This window comes from Mizuhopecten yessoensis, unplaced genomic scaffold, assembly GCF_002113885.1.
Source record: "Mizuhopecten yessoensis strain PY_sf001 unplaced genomic scaffold, ASM211388v2 scaffold716243, whole genome shotgun sequence".
NCBI classification, from domain to species: domain Eukaryota; kingdom Metazoa; phylum Mollusca; class Bivalvia; order Pectinida; family Pectinidae; genus Mizuhopecten; species Mizuhopecten yessoensis.
The window spans coordinates 426,120-446,400 of record NW_018480019.1 but is presented as its reverse complement, the minus strand read 5'-3'; the positions used below and the strand labels follow the sequence as shown (position 1 = coordinate 446,400).

Genomic DNA, 20,281 nt, shown 5'->3' with positions numbered 1-20,281 from the left:
GTAGACTTGTGGAAGTTCATGCCTGATTTGGTATATTTGGTATAACTGAATTTTCATTGACTACAACACTGCACATTTTTCTTATTCAAAGTCACAGCTGTGCTCCTGCGAAATTTTTAGAAATATTTATTAATTGTCAGAAGCGAAAAACCATGATCAAACTCAAATCAGTCCTAACGGCCGGTGAACAGCCCGTCAAATTGTTAGCCTTCAATTTCCAGTTTTATCTATATTTATACCTACCCTTGGTTTTTTTTGGTTTTTTCAGATGCAACTGCTAATGCTGGATTGGATGATTTAGAGTCGAACATTGCTGCGAAAGGCTAGAATATTGGGTTAAACATTCCACGCATAAAATATCACAGATGTCAGATTACTTCCCATCGTCGTTATGACATCGTTCGTCTCCTGGTGAACTATAAGCAAATGTACTGCCTGTCGTGATATAGGAATGATACCATTCTAATTATTGACAGATAACTTTAGCAAGTATCGAAGTATCCTTAACAACGTTTGAAGTGGATATACCAAAAATGGAATTTGTGAAACATTCAGATAATCTGACAAAGGACATCAAAACAGAACTCAAGCTAAAGGAAGAGGAAGATCTGAAACTTGAGGCGGCCTTACAATCGGATTTGACTGAGGTAACGACGCTGAAAACAAAGCAACACCAGCAACAAGAGGAAAGAGTCAAGTCAATCAATGCACGAATGGAATTTGTCCTCAAGTCTGTTAACGACGTAGCTGACAGTTTTATATCAAATTTTCAGACACAAACTAAAAGTAATTGTGATAAATTACAGGATGCCATCGACGACATTTCAACAAAATTAGAAAAATTAAAAGATCACAAGAAAGTTGTTAAGCGTATCAGTTCCGACACAGATGATCTTTCAGCGTTGCACGCTTCACAGAAAATTGTGGATTTTGACAGAAGAAGAAAGCCGTTCCCTGACCTAACCGATATTGAGTTTACTCACGGGAAAGTGAATACCAATCAGCTGAAATTCATGTTTGGGGGCACAGCAGCCGAGATGGATAAACAAGCATCACTACAGACAGCCCAAGTGCCGTCAAATATGGCAGTATCTACTTACGATTTCGTGGGTACATACACAGTCAAACGTCAGGATAGGGAACTTGTCCTAGAGTCTACCTTCAAACATTCTGAGCTGCACGTGCATGAAATGTGAAACGGACCTTACGGGATGACATGGATGAGGTGTCATGGCGGACGGGAACTGGCTCTGATAGACAAGCAGGGACAGGAGCAGTTAACCTTGACCTTTGACTCTCACGTAAATGGTATGAGCACCGTTTATGACAACACACTGTTAATATGTGGTGTGGAGGATAGAGATATTAAACAAATCATACTGCCAAGTGGAAAGGTCACTTCAGTTTTCTCCATTGGGAAGCTGTATCCTTATCATGTATGTAAACCACCCAGTGGCGACCTCTACGTAACAGTTTTAGATAGTATTGACTACAAAGTCACCATTGACAGTGAGAGAGCACTGGTTCGGTACTCTCCACTGGGACGGGAGAAGGGTCGGGCTCGTTACGACAGAAGGGGGGATCCCCTGTTTGTTGGGCCGTTCAGAGTGAGGTTCAGTAACACAGAGGACGTTATAGGTGTGATCAATAACACAGACGAAGACAACAATCACCTGGTACTACTAAATGCAGACCTCACGTTACGATTACGGTATCTAGGTAACGGCAAGGTCGTATTAGGTGAGGAGAAGTTTGATACTACTACCTACAAACCGGAAACCAAATATGCCATCAGAGATTTTATCTTCCACTCTTTTGAAAATATCATTATTTGTGAGTACTTCAGTAGGTGTGTACGTCTTCTATCCAAAGATTGCGTCCCCATGTGTACCCTTCTGCAGACACAGGAACACATACCGATGTCCATGACCATGAACGGGGACGAGGTGTGGCTGGGATTTATTGACGGAACTGTGAAAGTTTACAAGGTAAGTAAGATGACACTTAACGGCAAAAAATACTGCCATAAAGTAGTCCAGTGTTGTAAACATAATTATATTGTGTGACTTCAGTTTCGTAATAAAACTTCAAACCAACGTCAGACTTCTTTTGTAACGTCGGACAAGCGTCGGTTTAATGTATTTGAATGCAAAGAGCAACACAAAGACAGATCATGAAAATATATACAATTTATTAAATACAAAATCACTAATACTCACTATCACACACACTCTCAACCCATGCACCCTCTAATCAGAATATTACAGTTCATCAGGACCACAGTCTGTTCAAGTAAAGCTTTAACAAATAAAATAGATACAACATATTTTCCCACCTTCTCTTCATACAACGTTCATACAATGACATCCTACCTGAAAATTAACCTAAGGCAATAAATAGCCTTGACACATATTACATATATATATTCTACACAATATCCATATATATTAACAGTTCTACAACATGTCGGTTCATTTATATCATCAAACTTGAATAAATTGTCAAGTTAAATATGGCGACTCAAGGCTGTCGTACTTTTTTTACATGGACAATACTGACTGGTCAGTATAACATTTATATGGACAATTTAACTCATTAAACATATTGTATGAGACTATTATAAACAATATGCATTATACATTACATTCTGATATAACTATATCAATATAAGCATCGAAATACAAACATATTAGCATGATGTAAACAATCAAACTACACCTGACCTATCGCTACGCATGAGTGGACCACACGTCAAGGTATACACTTGAAATGCATTTACGGGTGTCAGAGACAATCCAAGATACACATTAGTGAAGTAAGAGCAAGAGTATTATATAAGTTACTCACCACAGTCTGTATTGTGCCTGAATCCATGGAATATGTATGACACAGGTAATGTTTAGCACATCGCCATTACTACAGGTATACGTCTCGCGTATGTTACCTCCGGCATGTGCACTTCCGTTCTCTAGTGTACTTACCTGAGCTTAGCACCCACGTGTTACACATACATGTACAAAAGTAAACATAAACAATATCACCACAACACATGATATAATATATAATACTTACATGCGATCGTGACATCTATAGCTTTAATACAAGAACAAAGACCCGGATGTTTGCCGTAAAGTGGTCCAGTGTTGTAAAAATAAGTAAATCCTATGACTGCAGTTAGTTATAGTCATCTCAATTGCATCTATACATCATCATCACTTAATCACACAATATTAAAAGAATGAATTATGTGGTACATTGTTCATTTGCCAGCAGTACAAACGTGTGTATAACATACAAAGGGCATATTTGGGCGATAATCAAATATACCGATAACAGTACAGAGTTTTTTGTATTGTCATACGATGCCTTTAACACCTCCCTTCTTGTTTGTTTTTTCAGTACAAGTGATCTACTGCTGAACTTCAGATGGATGGTTGTATCATGTGATCATTTGATGTGACGCCTCGGTGACCTGCTGTTGTTGGTACATTTGTAGGAAGGCAATACTTTTATCAATTAATGGATCGCCCACTTCAATTATCATCATTTAAGAACCCTGAATGAATTCCTCCAATTACATCAGGTGAGGTACATGGAGTATAGTCCAGAGTGTTAGGAAAACGGAAAAAGTGACTAGTATTGTACGCTTGGTATAATATTGAAATGATAAAAAGCTATCAAGCTATGAAGAATATCTAAAACGGACTCTCATTGCATTTTGATATAGTGATGTGAAAATATATGTGTGCCATTGGATTATAATAATACGATAACGTGTATGGTAAAGTGTTTCTCTTTTGATATGCCTTACTTTGCGAACAATTTTGTCATATTCAGGCAGGAAAGACATAAAACAAGAACAACTCTATATAGTTTGGCTTTGAAAATATGTTAACGTTTATCATTTCAAAAAAAATGATTATTATAAATGAGGACTGGATTTTCCATACTTGAAAAGTTTTTTTCATATTTATGCTTTAAATGATGCATGGTCTAAAAATGCATGACATGTCGTCTACACCTATATTATAACCCTGGCTGATGTTGTTAATATTCCTTAAGAAAGCTTGTTTTTAGAATTGTAAGGTTACTTTTGGTAAAACGTACATCATGTATATGGACTTATGCTTAATTGCATTTCTTAGCGCAACACCATCACCTCTGTGGGGAGTGGACCGTCCTTTAACACTTCCTATTATCAATATTTCTAGAGAAATGCTAAAATATAATGTTCTGTTTTATTTTAAAACTGAGGAAATTGAAGAATGCTAGAAAACCGCTTTTTGTATTTTGTCAGTGCAATGCTGTTATTGCTTTTTCTTAAGAAGCAAAGGAGAGATCTTTCTCAAATTTCATTTTGAGGTTTCTCCTGGTTCATAGCTGTACATAGCTGTCACTTTTGAGATTGATCATTAAACAACAAGATTGACACTAGATTGCCGTTTTAGTTTTAAACATTTTAAATTTTGTAATGTCGCTTATTCTCAAGAAGTATTTAACTAATCTATCTCGAATTTTAAATATGTGTGCGTATGTTTGACAAAACAAAGATTTCTATTAAGCGGACGTTTGTTACTGTATCAATATTTCTCAGAAAATACTGGAGAGATCACTTGAAGTTACCATCTCATCTCCTTTTAATATTGCTGATAGTTTGGCATTTATAATTATCTGTTTTTATCGGCAATTTATTTGGCCACCATGAACATATTGTAAATTTAAGAAATAAACAAGCAAATTTGTGTAATTCATATCGCTTTAAGGATTAGTTATAGATGCAGTGTTATTGGTAAGAATTATTTGAAACATGAAATGCTAGTACGGAGAATTAAGAGCAGACAGAACAGAAAATGATTCTTAGAAATAGGACAGGACATGTTTTGGTTTTGTGTCTTTTGGTGTCGTTTGAAAAAAATGGTTGACAAATTAAAGACATGACGTGGTATGTATAAGAAAAAAACTCACAAAAGATGTGACATTTTTTTTAAATACAATAATATATATATGTAGCCATGTGTTCATACTTAAATAGTCAATCTAACCATACAGGCTTAATTAGTGGTAACTGCAGCAGTGCCACGGTTCACCAACTGTCTTCAAAAGCGATTTCCCCTCAGGATTTTACTATCATTTAGTTTATTGTTTAGGAAATGAAATACAAATGTAATGTCAATATGACAAAGTTACCATTAAATGTTAGAGATTTTGAATATCTTTACTTATCATTAACTAACTAATGAATGAATTGTTATTAATTATGCGCAAATTCCAACAGATCGCATTGACCAGCGAATGGAGCGCGAGACATTTAATATATATGTGCCCATCCAAATTTGTTAAAATACGACCATCATTAAGCAGACATGTAGTTATTGCAGACACCAATTACCCAATTAGAATATATACGTGTCTTTAATTATCAATAAATATGCACGGGTCATGTTGAGGAGTGAACGAAGTCTCGAACAAGGTAGTATGTATATGCACACCACATTTTGTTGAAATAGGACCATTAACGCACTTATTGCACGGAAACTAATTAGCCAATCAGAATGTATAAGTGTAATTTATTATGCTTAAATGTGCATGAATACCATTGACACGCAAAGTGGACGTGACAGAAGGACAAACAGTCGGACGGACAGGCCCACCTTATTATCCCCCGATTTTCTTCAAAGAGCAGGGGATAACATACTAAATAGCTTCTTCTTAGAAATTAAGATACAGATATTTCTCAAATTTCAGACGAAGGTTTTCAATGTTTTCTCTGTCTGCTTTTACGTTTTTATATTATATACATATGTTTTTTGAGGTTCAAATTGATTTCCAGCCCAGAACATATCATGACTCAAAAATCATAAATATATATCAATTATTATTATATTAAAAAGATCAAACAACAGCCTCACTTTGAAAAAAATGTCAAACATAGCTGTATGAAGTCTCAATCAAATATTTCAAGATGTATTTATTGTTGAAAAGACTCAATCCAACATAAGGTAAAAGTAAAAAAGAGTTTCGTATACCCAATGAATATCTTACGATGATAAGCGTCACAAATATCCTTATTGAGTTGTTCTGTGGAACTTTCACAGCTAGGATACTGTATAAACCATAATAAAAAATACCGAATTAGGATTTCTTCATATTGTACTTATTATTTTCTATTCCTGAACTTCAATGAAAAAGATATATGGAAGCTATTCAGTCTAAGGTAGCAAAAAACGTTATTTATGTAAATATTTGGGTGGTCATACTTGTATTCAAGTTCATAATTAAGCTGCGTTATTAGAAATGATTTTAAACCTTCCAAGGCAGCGAACACCCCATGAAATCGTATTTTAAGTTAAAATAGTTTGTACATGTTAGTACTATGACTGTGTTAACATAATAATACAAGTAGTCAAAGTAATAAGACTTTTGTGACATCGCTAACACAACGAGTTTGTGCTCTGATCTTAAACAAGCTGAAACACAGTAAAACTTACTGTACCTGTCAAAATACTTATTGGTAATAGTACAAATTGTACAAAGACTAACAGACTGAAATACTGCTGGTCCCATTCTGTACAATTTACTATACCTGTCAAAATCACTTATTGGTAATAGGACAAATTGTACAAGTACAAATTAATTTGTTAATAAACCTTCAAAATACCAACCAGTATAGTTTGTTTATGTATAACGTAATTGGCTGGATAAGTTAATTGCTTACATTCCAGAAAGAATTTTTGGAAACGAATCCTTAGATATTTAATTCCAGACCTGATAAATATATAAGGTGATTTATTTGTATATTGTAATGTAAGTGTGTGTTGTACCGAGGATTCATCCCGGGAGAAATTGTCCAATCAATTTTTAAGCTATGCCGATTGAATAATTTGTATTTAACACAGACAAGATTTTTTTGTTTACATATGTTTCATCTAATATTATTAAGATGTGACAATATGATACTTGAGTATATTGTTTGAATAATTGTTTTGTAATAATTATTTAATGAAAGCCTCTAAAACATGGATTTGTGGGGGGTTTTTTTTGTTTTTTGTTTTTTTCACATTTCTTAATGACATTAACCATTTGTGGACAATGTATTTAACAACTTATCTGATTGACAACGTATCCTGTTGCGAACTTAACGTTTTTGATCTATATACATTTTTATGACAAAACAAAACATTTGTTTGTGGACCATGCACACCATTTGTTTTGTAAACCAAGTTAACTACCTTTTTAAAGTTTATTACTATACATTTTTTTATATTTTGAATTCTCATTAGGTATGAAGTCAAACTGTGGTAAAAAAAAGCCCCACTTTATGTTTATTTTTATTTTGAAAATGACACTTAAAACAGTGTCCAACATAGTTAAAGTCTCCTCAAACACTATTTTGTTATTGTACGTCATCTTAAGTTTTCTTTATTTCAATCAAAACTGTTCTCTTGTTATTTTGATTTGTTTTTCTTTCCTTCTTTCATATTTTTCTTCGAGTTGTGTGCAAATGTTTGTTAGTAGTTTTGTAAATACAGAATAAAAGCAAAACATGAAATATTCCGATAATGATTACTTGGTTTGTTATAGCATCACTGAGTTGAAAGAAATAATTTCAAAATCGCTTTCAATCGTTTCGAAAAGTAGGAGATAATTTTGTTTTTCAGACATGAAATTAGTAATGTGTCAGAGAGTCCTCGCTGTAAATATAATATTAAAAATGTATGATAGATATGGTTTCAAAATAGTTCTTTTTGTATGTCTATATGTTTTCTTTGTGATATTTAACAGTATGGTGTTGCTGGACAGAAAAAGCCGAAATACTCCGCACGCACTTGCTATTTGGCACGAGTATTAGTGTTAACAGTTAATAGACCGGTATAGGGGATGTATCAAAAGTTAGGAAAATTAAACCTGTTTATCCAAGTGCGATCAAAAGGAATATTTCGAATACCTTTAACTAGTGTTGCAGTGTTTGTACATTGTATAAGACAGTAAGGTAATGGGCATGTTTATTAGCTGGTATTCTGTATCTGTGACCTTGTAACATAGTAATGTTTTAATGTAAAATGCATGTTGTGGTTAAAATATATATGTTCTCAATAACAGTGTGATTCTTACCCAAAAATTGCGTGCTATGTACAAGTTATGAATATATTAGTTAGATCTTCTGTGCCTCTAGAGTAGTTGAAAGGGGGGGGGGGTCAATGTTCCAAGTGTATAATAGAGTACAATGTAATGTTTAATTGAATAGTTTCTATCTAAATATTCCAATTTTTTTGGTGTTTCATGGTTTATGTATGCAAAAGCGTACCGTATATCTGTTTTTACTAACGTTTAACAGTTTCGATTTATGTTTAAGACTTATTGGTTTAGTAACCCTTCTGAATACGAGGGTGCTGTTTTCAGTTTCCCTTTAGCTTCTGTCTCTTTTTATACTTACGTCAACAAATATCATATTGTTTTCATGTCTCATCTATGTTTCTGACATTTTGGTTTTTTTTGTGCGGATGCTCATCCATTCTTTGGGTTTGCATTTTCTAATGTACATACTTACGCTATCAAGCTTGTCCTTGGTCCCAGTTGATCAAGGGAGCTTTTTTCCGACATATGGATAATCATATCTGTTTTAAGAATATCTTCAACTATCACTATATTGATTGTGCAAATAATGAATTTCGCTTAGTATCTTATTTACTGATTTTGTAAAAACTACTTGCTTTCTAGTAGTGAAATACACAGTCCGAAACTGTTACTGTTTTAAATCATATCCTGTAGCATACATTTGGACTGTAGAAGAATGTCCGGGGAATGATATCCCAGATCTATGTCCGTCAACATACATTTCATCTCTCTAAATATGATTTACAGTGTTAGACATCACGCAGGTGAATCGGATATAAAGAGGTTCCCTAACGAGTGTTAATTCCCGTTTGTAAGCAATTTGAAAATTTACTGTGAGCTTTTTTTCCGATTGGGGAAACAAATGGCAGGAACTATGACGCCACAATGGATATTACCCTCAAGTGGGTAACCACAAAAGATAACCAACTCCTAGTAGGTTTATCCAATGAGTCGGGAGTGAAGAAACCTATAAGTGGTTGTTAGAGAAATATATATTTTTCATATATCTGATATAGTGGTATTTTCTAGTTTTATAACAAACACTTTGCATAATATAGAACAGGCATAATGACAACTGTATCATGTGGAAATTTGATTCTCTTGATTCGTCGAATAGGTTTCAATAAAATAATTTTAGATACAAAATTTTGAACTTAATCAATTTCAAAATATCTATAAATCTGATCGTGAAAAAAGATGGCGTGCATAATTTTACATTTTATTTTCTATTTTGAAATAAATATTGTTACATATTATATATGTATTTCGTGTATGAATTGAACGTGTAGTTGTAGTATAGTTATACAAACTAGGGTTATATAATTGAGGAGAGCTATTTACTTCATATTAAAGTTACATGTTTACTGATATAGTAAAAATAATTGGCCTTATACAACAGCATGTTACCCAAGAGTTTGATAATTAATAAAGCTTTTATTTTGTTCAAACCTGAAGTTTTTCTTATTTATGATTTTACAAAGGGCTTAACCTAGCTCTTGGTGTTTTGGTTACAATGTGCGTGGTGTTTAAAGAACTTCAATTCAATCGAACATACACTTTTTGTTATATTTCTTCAGGACAAAATAAAGTTATTTTGAATCTTGTACAACCGAGGAGGACTCATGGACAGTGTATCACATTTAATTCTGCTGCTGCCTGAAAATAAGACATGATTTCTTTGAAATTGCCATCAAGATATCGCAGAGAAATATGCTTTTTCTTTGCGTGACTTTACGATGTTCCTGATTATGCCAATAAGAGTACATTGGGGTTTAGTTATCTCCACCCTAGTACTCGATGTGAGGACGTAACATTACTTGGACTCGACTTAGAGTTACAAGGTGGGTGTCACCGATGCAGCCGAAATACCTAGTCCTCTTTGCCTTATACGGTGTCAGGGGTCTCCATGTAAATCTATTCTTTGCTTATTTGTTGCCCTAGTTTTATCGATTTAAGTTCGAATTGAGATTTATTTTGAGAAACATTTTGGTATTCTCTTGTTGTCGTTTTGCTATTTTAGTTACTTTCAACATAACAGTAACTCTATCTGTTAATCTTGATTAGTTAACCAATACATTGTTTTGTAAAATCACCTGCAAAACTTTGTAGAAAAAAAAAACAGAAAAAAAACATAGACATGAAAATCTTATGGTTTCATATTAAGACACGATATAATAATACATCGACTCATCAGGTATAAACATCAAAATACGAAACTGATATACATTATGCGCATGCGGTAATACGATTAAAATACATGGTTAGCTAGTGAAAGGTTACCGTCGTTGACTTTATCACTTCACTTTATATCATGATAACGACTGTTTGTTCAGGTTGATTTAATCAGCAAGTTGTGCATGTGACAAGGGCGTTATCGGGCAAACTATGCATATTGATTAATAAAAGGCTGAAACGATCAGACGGCTGTCCAATAACATAGCTGATATACTCATCGGAAAACACAGAGAATACAATATTTACGTGTCATCAGGTATGTTTATATTTTCCTTAAGATGGTTATAATTTTCATGATTAATCAAACGAAGGTAGTTTTATCGATATCTTTGTAGATATGATATAAGTAGATTACATTTAACGCTGAAGATGGCTTTTCGAATGTTATCAATATCCACTATTTCCCCATTGTTGTATTTGTATTCCCACCATGATGGAAGGTGTGTAGGCGTGTGTTATATGTATAATATCAAACGCTTATTCTGTCTCTTTAATTGGTTTCCTATTTCGGTTTCCGCAGACCTTAATTATATTGACATTGATGAGAACTATGTACCGAAATCATTGGTTAGTTATCGCTACTTTCAAAGATGTGAATAATATCGCTTGCAGCTCCATTTCAGAATTTCGCATTAAATAATAGGGATTTTGTATATTTCATCTTTGACAAAAAAAAGCGTTTGTCATACCACATACGGAAATATTGTTGGATTCATGTCAATAGTCAACGTTTATTATACCAAGTACTACAAACTCCTTGCTTTACACTATAACAATAAGTACGAGGTACCCTTGAAGCAATTGTGACATCTGCCTTGCTTTCACCTGTATTAATAATAGTTTATATACTTCCTGCGTCACCCTAACATCTGACATAAGAAATCCTCCTTTAACAATGCTATATAAGTCATGCAGTCTCTGTCCGCTTATGTTCCAACAAGTGTGTGGTTTGATAGTTGTGCATGATTATTATTTCAAAATGATAAATAAGATTGTGTTGGTCTTTAAGAAGACAGTTGATGGATGATTTGTCTGTTATGTAAACACAACTGGACCCTTCGTTAATTGTTTTAGTCCAGTGTTCTAATGCTAATTAATTTGAAGCATGGATGTCCTTTCTGGAACAAATCCAGTGTAATTCTGTAGCCATTAAGAAATTGTTCCTGCGTTTTTTAAGCTAAACCCATCAAATCAATACCTGTTACCGATTTCTTAACTCCAATTTTATTAGCTGCGAACGCAGTTTATTATCACATAGCAAAATTAAAATTGGAACCTGGTCTGTACATAAGAACATAATGTTCTTATTATTCAAAACCTAACGTCCCAACTTAATTGTGTCAAGAATACTCATTAGCAAAGTGGCGTTACAAAGGAGATGGTAGACGTGGAATCAAAAGGCCAATATTTGAACAAAAATCAGGAATGATTCATACTAATCCTGTTAATGTGAAAAGCAGATTGTCATATTTTTTGTAATCAAGATGAGATTAGTGCAGCTCGCCAGGATTAATTATTTTGGCTCAGTAGTGTCTCGATAAGTAACCAAGGTCTTAGACATGTTCTTTAAATCTCATATGTTACTCATGTTTAATATCCTATCTACTCTACAAGACAAATAGATCATCTGTTTTTGTTAAGTGTTAGGAATTTGCACTTCCTAGTACACACGTACATTGTTTTTTTTATACTTGTATACTAAATTATAGCAAAGTACGTTAAAAGGAAAGTGTCCGTTTAAATGTCATTGTAACATTATTTATTTTGTTATACTTTCGTTTAAATATAGATGCTGATGTCAAACTGGTGGAACATTTTGCAGTCGGATATTGCTGTTTGGAACTAAAATAGTTGACGTCATGCCAACAATTGTAAATTCCATAGCAACAAACATGAGGGAGGACTTCACGATTATTCTTATTCTGGTTTACGAACACGTGATACATTTGTAGTTACCAAACCCGGGTATGTTATATATAAATGAACACAGACATTCCTTAATAACGTAATAACAAATGTGATTTACATGCCGTTAACACTACCGTAGTGTTTATGCTATTGTTAGCACTGGTTCACATTTTGATGATCACATCAGCTGGTGTCGAAGTATAATTCAAACGTGAGACGTGGATATACCAAATATGGAATGTGTAAAACATCCGGGTACCCCGATAGTGTCGGCGTGTACTACGTGTGATACCACTCTGGTTTGTTTGGACTGTATGACTGACGAACTACACCAAGGTCACGTGTTCGGAAAACTACAGAAAATTGCAATTGATATTAAAACGGATCTGAAGTCGAAGGAAAAGGAAGATTTTAAACTGGAGACGAGCTTGAAATCAGATCTGAATGAGATAAGGTCGCTAAAATCACAACAGGAAAATATACAAAAAGAAAGGGTCAATTCAATTAACACACTAAGGGACGTTCTAATCGGGGCCATAAACAAGATCGCGGATATCTTAATATCGCAGTACGAGACTCAAACTCAATGTAATTGTTTTAAACTGCAAGACGCGATCGATGATATTTCGGTAAAATTGAAAGAAGTGCGACGACACAGAAAGGAGGTGGAACGCATCCTTGATGAAAAAGATGATCTAGTAGTGATACTCGATTCACAAAAACTTAAAGATTTTGACGGACAAATAAAATTATTACCAGACTTAGACATTATCGAGTTTATTATCGGGAAAGTAAATACTAAACAGCTAAGTCTCATGTTCGGAGGTACAGCTGCCGAGATGAATAAACTGGTGACAGCAGAGGAAACTGATGTTGTGGCAAATATGACACTTTCTATGAATCAAGGGTCCGATTTCGTTGGTACCCTCATACGTCAGGGTAGGGAACTTGTCCTAGAGTCTACTTTCAAACATTCTGATTCACATTATGTGCTTGATATGTGCAACGGCTCTCAGGGAAAGACATGGCTAAGATGTTGTAACGCAAAGGAAATATCCCTTACGGACAAACACGGACACGTACAGAAATCCGTGATATTTGTCTCCAATGTGAGAGGTATAACAAACGTCACTGACAATGAATTGTTAACGTGTGGGTTGGAGGATAGAGATATTAAAAGGGTCATACTGCCCAGTGGACAGGTCACGTCAGTCTTCTCTACTGGGGGATTGATTCCTCAGTACATGTCTACAACACCCAGTGGCGACCTATATGTGACACTGATGGATAAGCGTGACTACAATGTTACTGCCAGTAGTGAGAGAGTACTGGTTCAATACTCCCCACAGGGACAGGAGAAGGGCCGGGCTCGTTACGACAGACGGGGAGATCCTTTGTTTGTCAGGCCGTTAAGGATGAAGATCAGCAAGACAGGTGACATTTTAGGAGTGTTAAATTATACAGATAAAGATAACAATCATCTGGTTCTACTGAATACAGACCTCACGTTACGATTACGGTATCTAGGTAACGGCAAGGCCGTATCAGGGGAGGAGAAGTTTGATGCTACTACCTACAAACCGGAGACGAAATATGCAATCAACGACTTCACGTTTTACTCCTTCGAAAATATCATCATCGCTGAGGGCTACAGTAGGTGTGTACAGCTGCTGTCTAAAAACGGTGTCCTCATACGTACCCTGTTACCGACACAAAGATATACACCGCTGGCCCTGACGATGAATGGTGACGAGATGTGGATTGGGGTAAATGATGGTATTGTGAAAGTTTACAAGGTAAGTTATTCCCACTTCATTGGTATCTGTACAACATAATCTTTTTACGATACAACACATCTAGGAAGATACGTCTTCTATATTTTTTAAAATTGTGAGGCAGATGTATTCCTGTGTAAGTGTATTAAAGATATTTCACTTCATGAAGGATAAAAAGTCGTTTACATTTTGCATGGCACTATAATATATTTACTCCTGGAAATTCTATGGGTTATGTTCATTTACGTTCTCTGCTAATTAAAGTTATGTTTACCAACCGTACAGATGCTTGTTAAACATAAAATTTGAATACATTTTTTTATCAACCGTCAGGGTTTAGTTTATTGTTAACTAACTATCTACTTCATATGACATACTGCATCAATGCAACTAACAAATAACCGTCTATTTCTTTTTTCAGTGCAAGTGATCAACTGCCGCACGCCGTACATACGCTTATAACACGTGACCGGATGTGTCGTTTTGTGTGAAGTGCAATTGCTGCTGTTAAAGGAGACGCCATTGTTGATCAGTTAGTTATAACTGCTATTTAGAATAATGTGATTTAAAGAACTCCGCTGTAATGAACTTTTCAGTAACAGCAGGTCATGTACATTAATTATTAAGAATTTTTCAAAATGGCTACTGAGACGAAGCAAGGGGGACTGGTTTTGTAAGCTTCGTCATTGTGTTTACAAACCTTCCAATTGTGATATTGAAAAGAGGAATTGTTGGTAACAAAGAAACCGCTAACAGATCCATATTACATTTAGCCCTTCTGAAGCCACATTGTCTGTTACTTTGAAATGAAATAAATGAAAACGAGTTTGATATGTTTCTCGTATGATATGCTTAAGTATTTAACGTGGTGTGTCATAAAATCAAAAAGGAAAAACATGGATAAAATCAAAACTCGTTCGGCAAACAATAGAACTATTGATAATTTTGAACCAATTCTCAAATCATATAAGTTGTACGAAACAAGTTTCTGATAGCGGAAATTATTTAGTATGTTTTTGTTTTAACAACAATTGATTTTCTTTGATACAACCACATGAGACTCCGTTCATAATTGGAAAGTGAGTAGTCTTGATTGTTATCTAATAGCAAATTAAGCAGTTTTGATTTTTATCCTCCTACACTTACTTAACTTAACATGCCAATCTTGTTACCGTCCGACTGTTGAATGGTCACGTGATTAGCTAGTCGACTATTGAAATGACCACGTACGATGTACATTATTCAATTGTAACTAATTTTTTCAAACGCCCCGATAACTATGACAAATAATGCAATGTGTTTTTTCCGAATTTACTAAATGATGGAACGAATTGAAGTTATTAATACTCAATATTTGTTGCGATAAATTAAAACCCGTTACTCAGTAAGTATGAAAATTATACATGTGTAGAATTGTGAATGCAAACTGCTTTTAAATGGTGATTTCTTACATACCATTTTGTTCAATTGGCATGTTGGTCGAGTAACAAAATAGTTGTGTCCTGCCTGGCCTGATCAAACAACAGTCGTGCGGCCACGCAATAATGAACTGTACTAAACGCATTCATTTGTGTGTAAATTAAATCCATGTTCAGTTAATCATGATCAGGTTCATCATATCACCGATCTCAACAAAAACAATGCCAACCAGAAACTCAATCATTATCACAATAACGTCCTCAGTATAATTCATTTTGACTTTTGTTATTTGGTATTTTTCACAAGATATGCTACAAAATAATTTACAACTTTATAATTATATTCTCATATGAATTAGTGTGAAAAGAACACTCTTATAACAAGAGAATGAAGGTGTACCTTCAGCTTGGTACGAGGAATGGTATTATATAGAGTCCAAACATTAGGAAGAAGGAACTTTTTTCAGAAGAGGACGTTCACGATTGACAAAGCTGTTTGAATTCTTCAAAATGCACTTACCGTTTGATTCACTTCTTGAGTATACAGTATCACAATACGACTGCAACCCGGATTTAACGGTATTCAGAGTGGTAGGTAGAAGTTTTAACGGTACTCAGAGTGGTAGGTAGAAGTTTTAACGGTACTCAGAGTGGTAGGTAGAAGTTTTAACGGTACTCAGAGTGGTAGGTAGAAGTTTTAACGGTATTCAGAGTGGTAGGTAGAAGTTTAACGGTACTCAGAGTGGTATGTAGAAGTTTTAACGGTACTCAGAGTGGTAGGTAGAAGTTTTAACGGTATTCAGAGTGGTATGTAGAAGTTTTAACGGTACTCAGAGTGGTAGGTAGAAGATTTAACGGTACTCAGAGTGGTAGGTAGAAGTTTTAACGGTATTCATAGTGGTATGTAGAAGTTTTAACGGTACTCAGAGTGGTATGTAGAAGTTTTAACGGTACTCAGAGTGGTAGGTCGAAGTTTTAACGGTATTCAGAGTGGGAGGTAGAAGGTTAACGGTACTCAGATTGGTAGGGAGAAGTTTAACGGGACTCAGAGGGGGATGTAGAAGTTTTAATGGTACTCAGAGTGGTACGTAGAAGTTTTAACGGGATTCATAGTGGTATGTAGAAGCTTTAACGGTACTCAGAGTAGTAGGTAGAAGTTTTAACGGTCCTCAGAGTGGTAGGTACCCCCTCTAACGGTACTCAGAGTGGAAGGTAGAAGTTTTGATAATGGATTGTTGAGGAGCTAGAAGTCGTCGATAAAATATTGTTTATAAGGATTCCAATAAGTTTTGGAATTTAATACAAATGAGGGAGGTTTTTATCATTATTCGGTATGGTAAGATTGTAATACAGAAGCGTGATTTGCTAGTATTGCGTTTTTCGAAAAAAAGGAAAGGGAATCTGTAGGATTTCATTGGTTATCTAGCAAGCCTAGTTCTGTCTGAAAGCAGGTAATGTGGTTGCAGAAAAAAAATATTAGATATTTTGTCTGCAGAAACAACTACATGCTTATCATTAAAGATCGTTGAGAAATGAGAGTGGTTATAAAAGAGCTAAATTTCGAAAGCCAGTTGCTGCATAGTAATTCTGCTTTTAACCAAAATCGTGGGGCACAACACACTACCGTAACTTTGTTTTTATCTCGTTAAATTAGCACACATATCACGGGGGATTTAAGAGGAAATATTTATCTTTTTCCTTGCAGCTTTAAACTGTATTTTGCCATGTGAGAGTGCACTTGTCCGGAAAGTTGATGTTCGGATCGTAACAAACAGCATACTGTGCAAATATATAGCTAATCAGTCTGATATGAGCCTGACGTTTAAGGACAGTAACGCCGACCTGGGGGATCGGACCCCAACCGTCTATATGGAAGACTGGATTAAACATTGCATTGTAAAATACCAATAATAGTGTTTATTGTTTAGGTAAGTTGAATCCGTAAATCAGAAACTCTAGAACACAGTTGAAGTTAATTCCAACGACCACTCATCAAAATAACTGATTGAATTATTTTATAATTAGATATTAATCCAATAAACATCAAACTTCACAGTTCAACTAATTTTGCTGCAAAATGTTGGTTTGATTGTCTGCATTGCATTGGCGTCTTTCAATCAAAGGTTTAGATGATATAATCGCCATAATTATTTTTTTAAGTTAAATTTTGAACAACAAACTACTAAAAACGAAACAAGATGACCTCGGCGGATTTTGCAATCATCAGATGTGATACCGCGTTTGCAAATTCGGGCATCAACCGAATCAGTCGTCAGAGCTGATACAACACGTCATTTAGCCGATACGGAGCCGTATCAGCTTCAGGTAGAAATCCAACCTGCCGTATCAGCTAAACTGGCCGTATCACCTTAAACGATAAACCGTATCACCTTGTTAGTTGTACTGAGCGGGGTTCTTTTACAAAAGAATGTGACACTGATTGAATAACAAGGCTGCACCAAATCGAGCAATGACCCCACTGTCATTTGCACGATGGCGTGCGCCTCAGGGGCTGTAATAAGTGGGGAGGGGGAACGGAAGACAAGTCCACAGGTGTCTGGCAAGCGTGCTCACTGGAGCATAAATCGATAACAGCTACCAATCCTCTTAGCATTCCTCAATAGGTGATGAATTTTGAGGAAACAACTGGAAGACTTGAAAATCAAACACTTGATACAACTATGTATTAATTTACTAACATATGATTGCATTTGACACAATGAAACATTTGTGTATTCAGTTAATGATGGTCGCCATGTTGGATTGTGTAAAATATCCGGATTTACATTTTTGACAGGAAGAAGAGCCCAGATAAAGTGCGGTTTTAATGTTTGATCAGATTTACTGACAACAATATTTAATACAGTTTTAGAAGAAATATTAACTCGTTGTATTGAAATATTTTCTTTGTTCATAATAGTAAGTGTCAGATGATTTTTTGATGTTTCCCCCCTATATGTAACATTAACAACAGATATTTATTATAGTCATATACATTTAAACCTTCCTATTATACAACCGTATACTATACAGTCACATAAAGATTATCGTCGTTGACTGTAGCTAAAACCCTGACATATTTCTTAAAAATGTATAGCAAGACCCTGTTCATCAGGTGAAATGTAAGAGAAAGTTAAACTTATATATGCTTCAGACAAGGACAAAGGTGTTTTATTGGGATCTACTACTACATACATATGTTTACGCTATATCATGTCGCCTGCGTTTAAATCAAATGATAATACATGTATATAGTGTCTAATTATTTTAAGTCCAATACGCAGGTGGAAATCTGTGCCATTTGCATAAATCCGCGATGGAATTTTATCTCTTGTAAATCAAATACTGCAAATACTACTTTTAAGTTCCTGATAAAAAAGATCAAAATCTTGTGCAATAATTTCATCGCCGAACAACTTCAACAATCAGAAGCTAGAATTCGCCATATATTGCTATATACGACGTCATAGTATTGGGGGATTAGCTTAAATTAAGAAGATGTACAACTCTGATAAGTCAAACAAATCCTGTAGTAAACGTTTTTCTTAAACTCTTTTTTAGCAAAAGGAGTTAAAGGCATAGCAGAAAATGCAATAAAGAATTTCATAACATAATGTACTGTGTAATCCAGTGAATATATCCATGTCAAATTTTTTGCATCTTAGTCCATGCTTTATGACCTGTGATTGGCTGTACGTTTCAATAAAAATTGTCGTTTTACACTAATAAATGCCACACACTCATGTAAGATCCTAGATATATGTTCGTGCGCTCCTTGTTTTGTGCAGTAATTTGTCAAATAAATTAATAATGGCGACACAATCTTGATTTAAAGTGATCAATCTAGTGTCAACACAAAGAATAGGCATCTAGTTTTTTGACACATTTTTCAGATAAGTGTTTGATATTAAAATTGATCATACTTTGTTAAATATTACAAACACCCTTACACGAAATCAAAACTAGACTTGAACGAGATGGAAACCTCATAAGAGTACATTCTTAAGTTTTGAAAGAAAAACGTTACACACATGCAATTGCATCTATAAAACATCCGGTACAACCACAAATACAAAACTGTTCCACATAATGTTATATCTATAGATATGATCCACGAGCTACTGAAAAGGTTTCCGTCGTTGTCTTTATCACTTTGTTTATCTATCTTTGTGTATTCCATACGAAAGCCGATTACGAGTTACTCTATCTCGTTATAACGAATTATGCAATCTCGTTATTACGAGTTACGCTATCTCGTTATTACGAGTTATTACGACATTAAATATTTCGCTATTACGAGTTATATCATCTAGTTACGACAAAATCAAGTTAAGCTCAAGTTTAGTACATTCCACATTAATTTCTATGATCATGGCAGAATAAAGTTATGTTTATCCTCATCCTCGACTCCGCCCCTTGGCTTGTTTTGTTATATAAGCCAGTTTTGATAGATGTTGATATTGGTTTGTATTTGTTGTTTTTTTTGTTTTTTCAAGAACATGTCCTATGGTGTTTTTTTATTTCTTGATAGTGTTGCCAATGACAGAATCCACGTCTGATGGGCACTCCGGCACTATTACTCCGCAGACAATACTACCAGAGAATGGTTTCCTTAGGAGGAGTCATTATAGAATTAATAGAATCTTTCCCTATCTGAGGTGAAACGGAGAAATATTGAACTCGAGGGGTGATTTATTTGATGTCTATCCTTTAGGCTTTGCTGAGGTTAAGACAACTTAATATTCAGCCCAAGAGTTGGATATTTCTCTGATACACTATAGAGATAAGTGAGGATGATATATCTCCGATACACTATAGAGATAAGAGATG

General features: G+C 34.9%; 2 protein-coding genes across 2 annotated transcripts; both read left to right on the top strand.

Moving 5' to 3' along the window:
* The first annotated feature begins 1,211 nt into the window (after positions 1-1,211).
* Positions 1,212-3,408, top strand: LOC110442281. The gene is made up of 2 exons (XM_021485800.1): positions 1,212-1,988; positions 3,400-3,408. Exons 1-2 carry the CDS (start codon positions 1,212-1,214, stop codon positions 3,406-3,408), a joined length of 786 nt encoding a protein of 261 aa, XP_021341475.1.
* Positions 3,409-10,517: 7,109 nt separating this feature from the next.
* Positions 10,518-14,853, top strand: LOC110442287. Its single transcript, XM_021485813.1, has 3 exons — positions 10,518-10,606; positions 12,140-14,054; positions 14,455-14,853. Exons 2-3 carry the CDS (start codon positions 12,492-12,494, stop codon positions 14,461-14,463), a joined length of 1,572 nt encoding a protein of 523 aa, XP_021341488.1. The 5' UTR covers positions 10,518-10,606; positions 12,140-12,491; the 3' UTR covers positions 14,464-14,853.
* Positions 14,854-20,281: the final 5,428 nt, after the last annotated feature.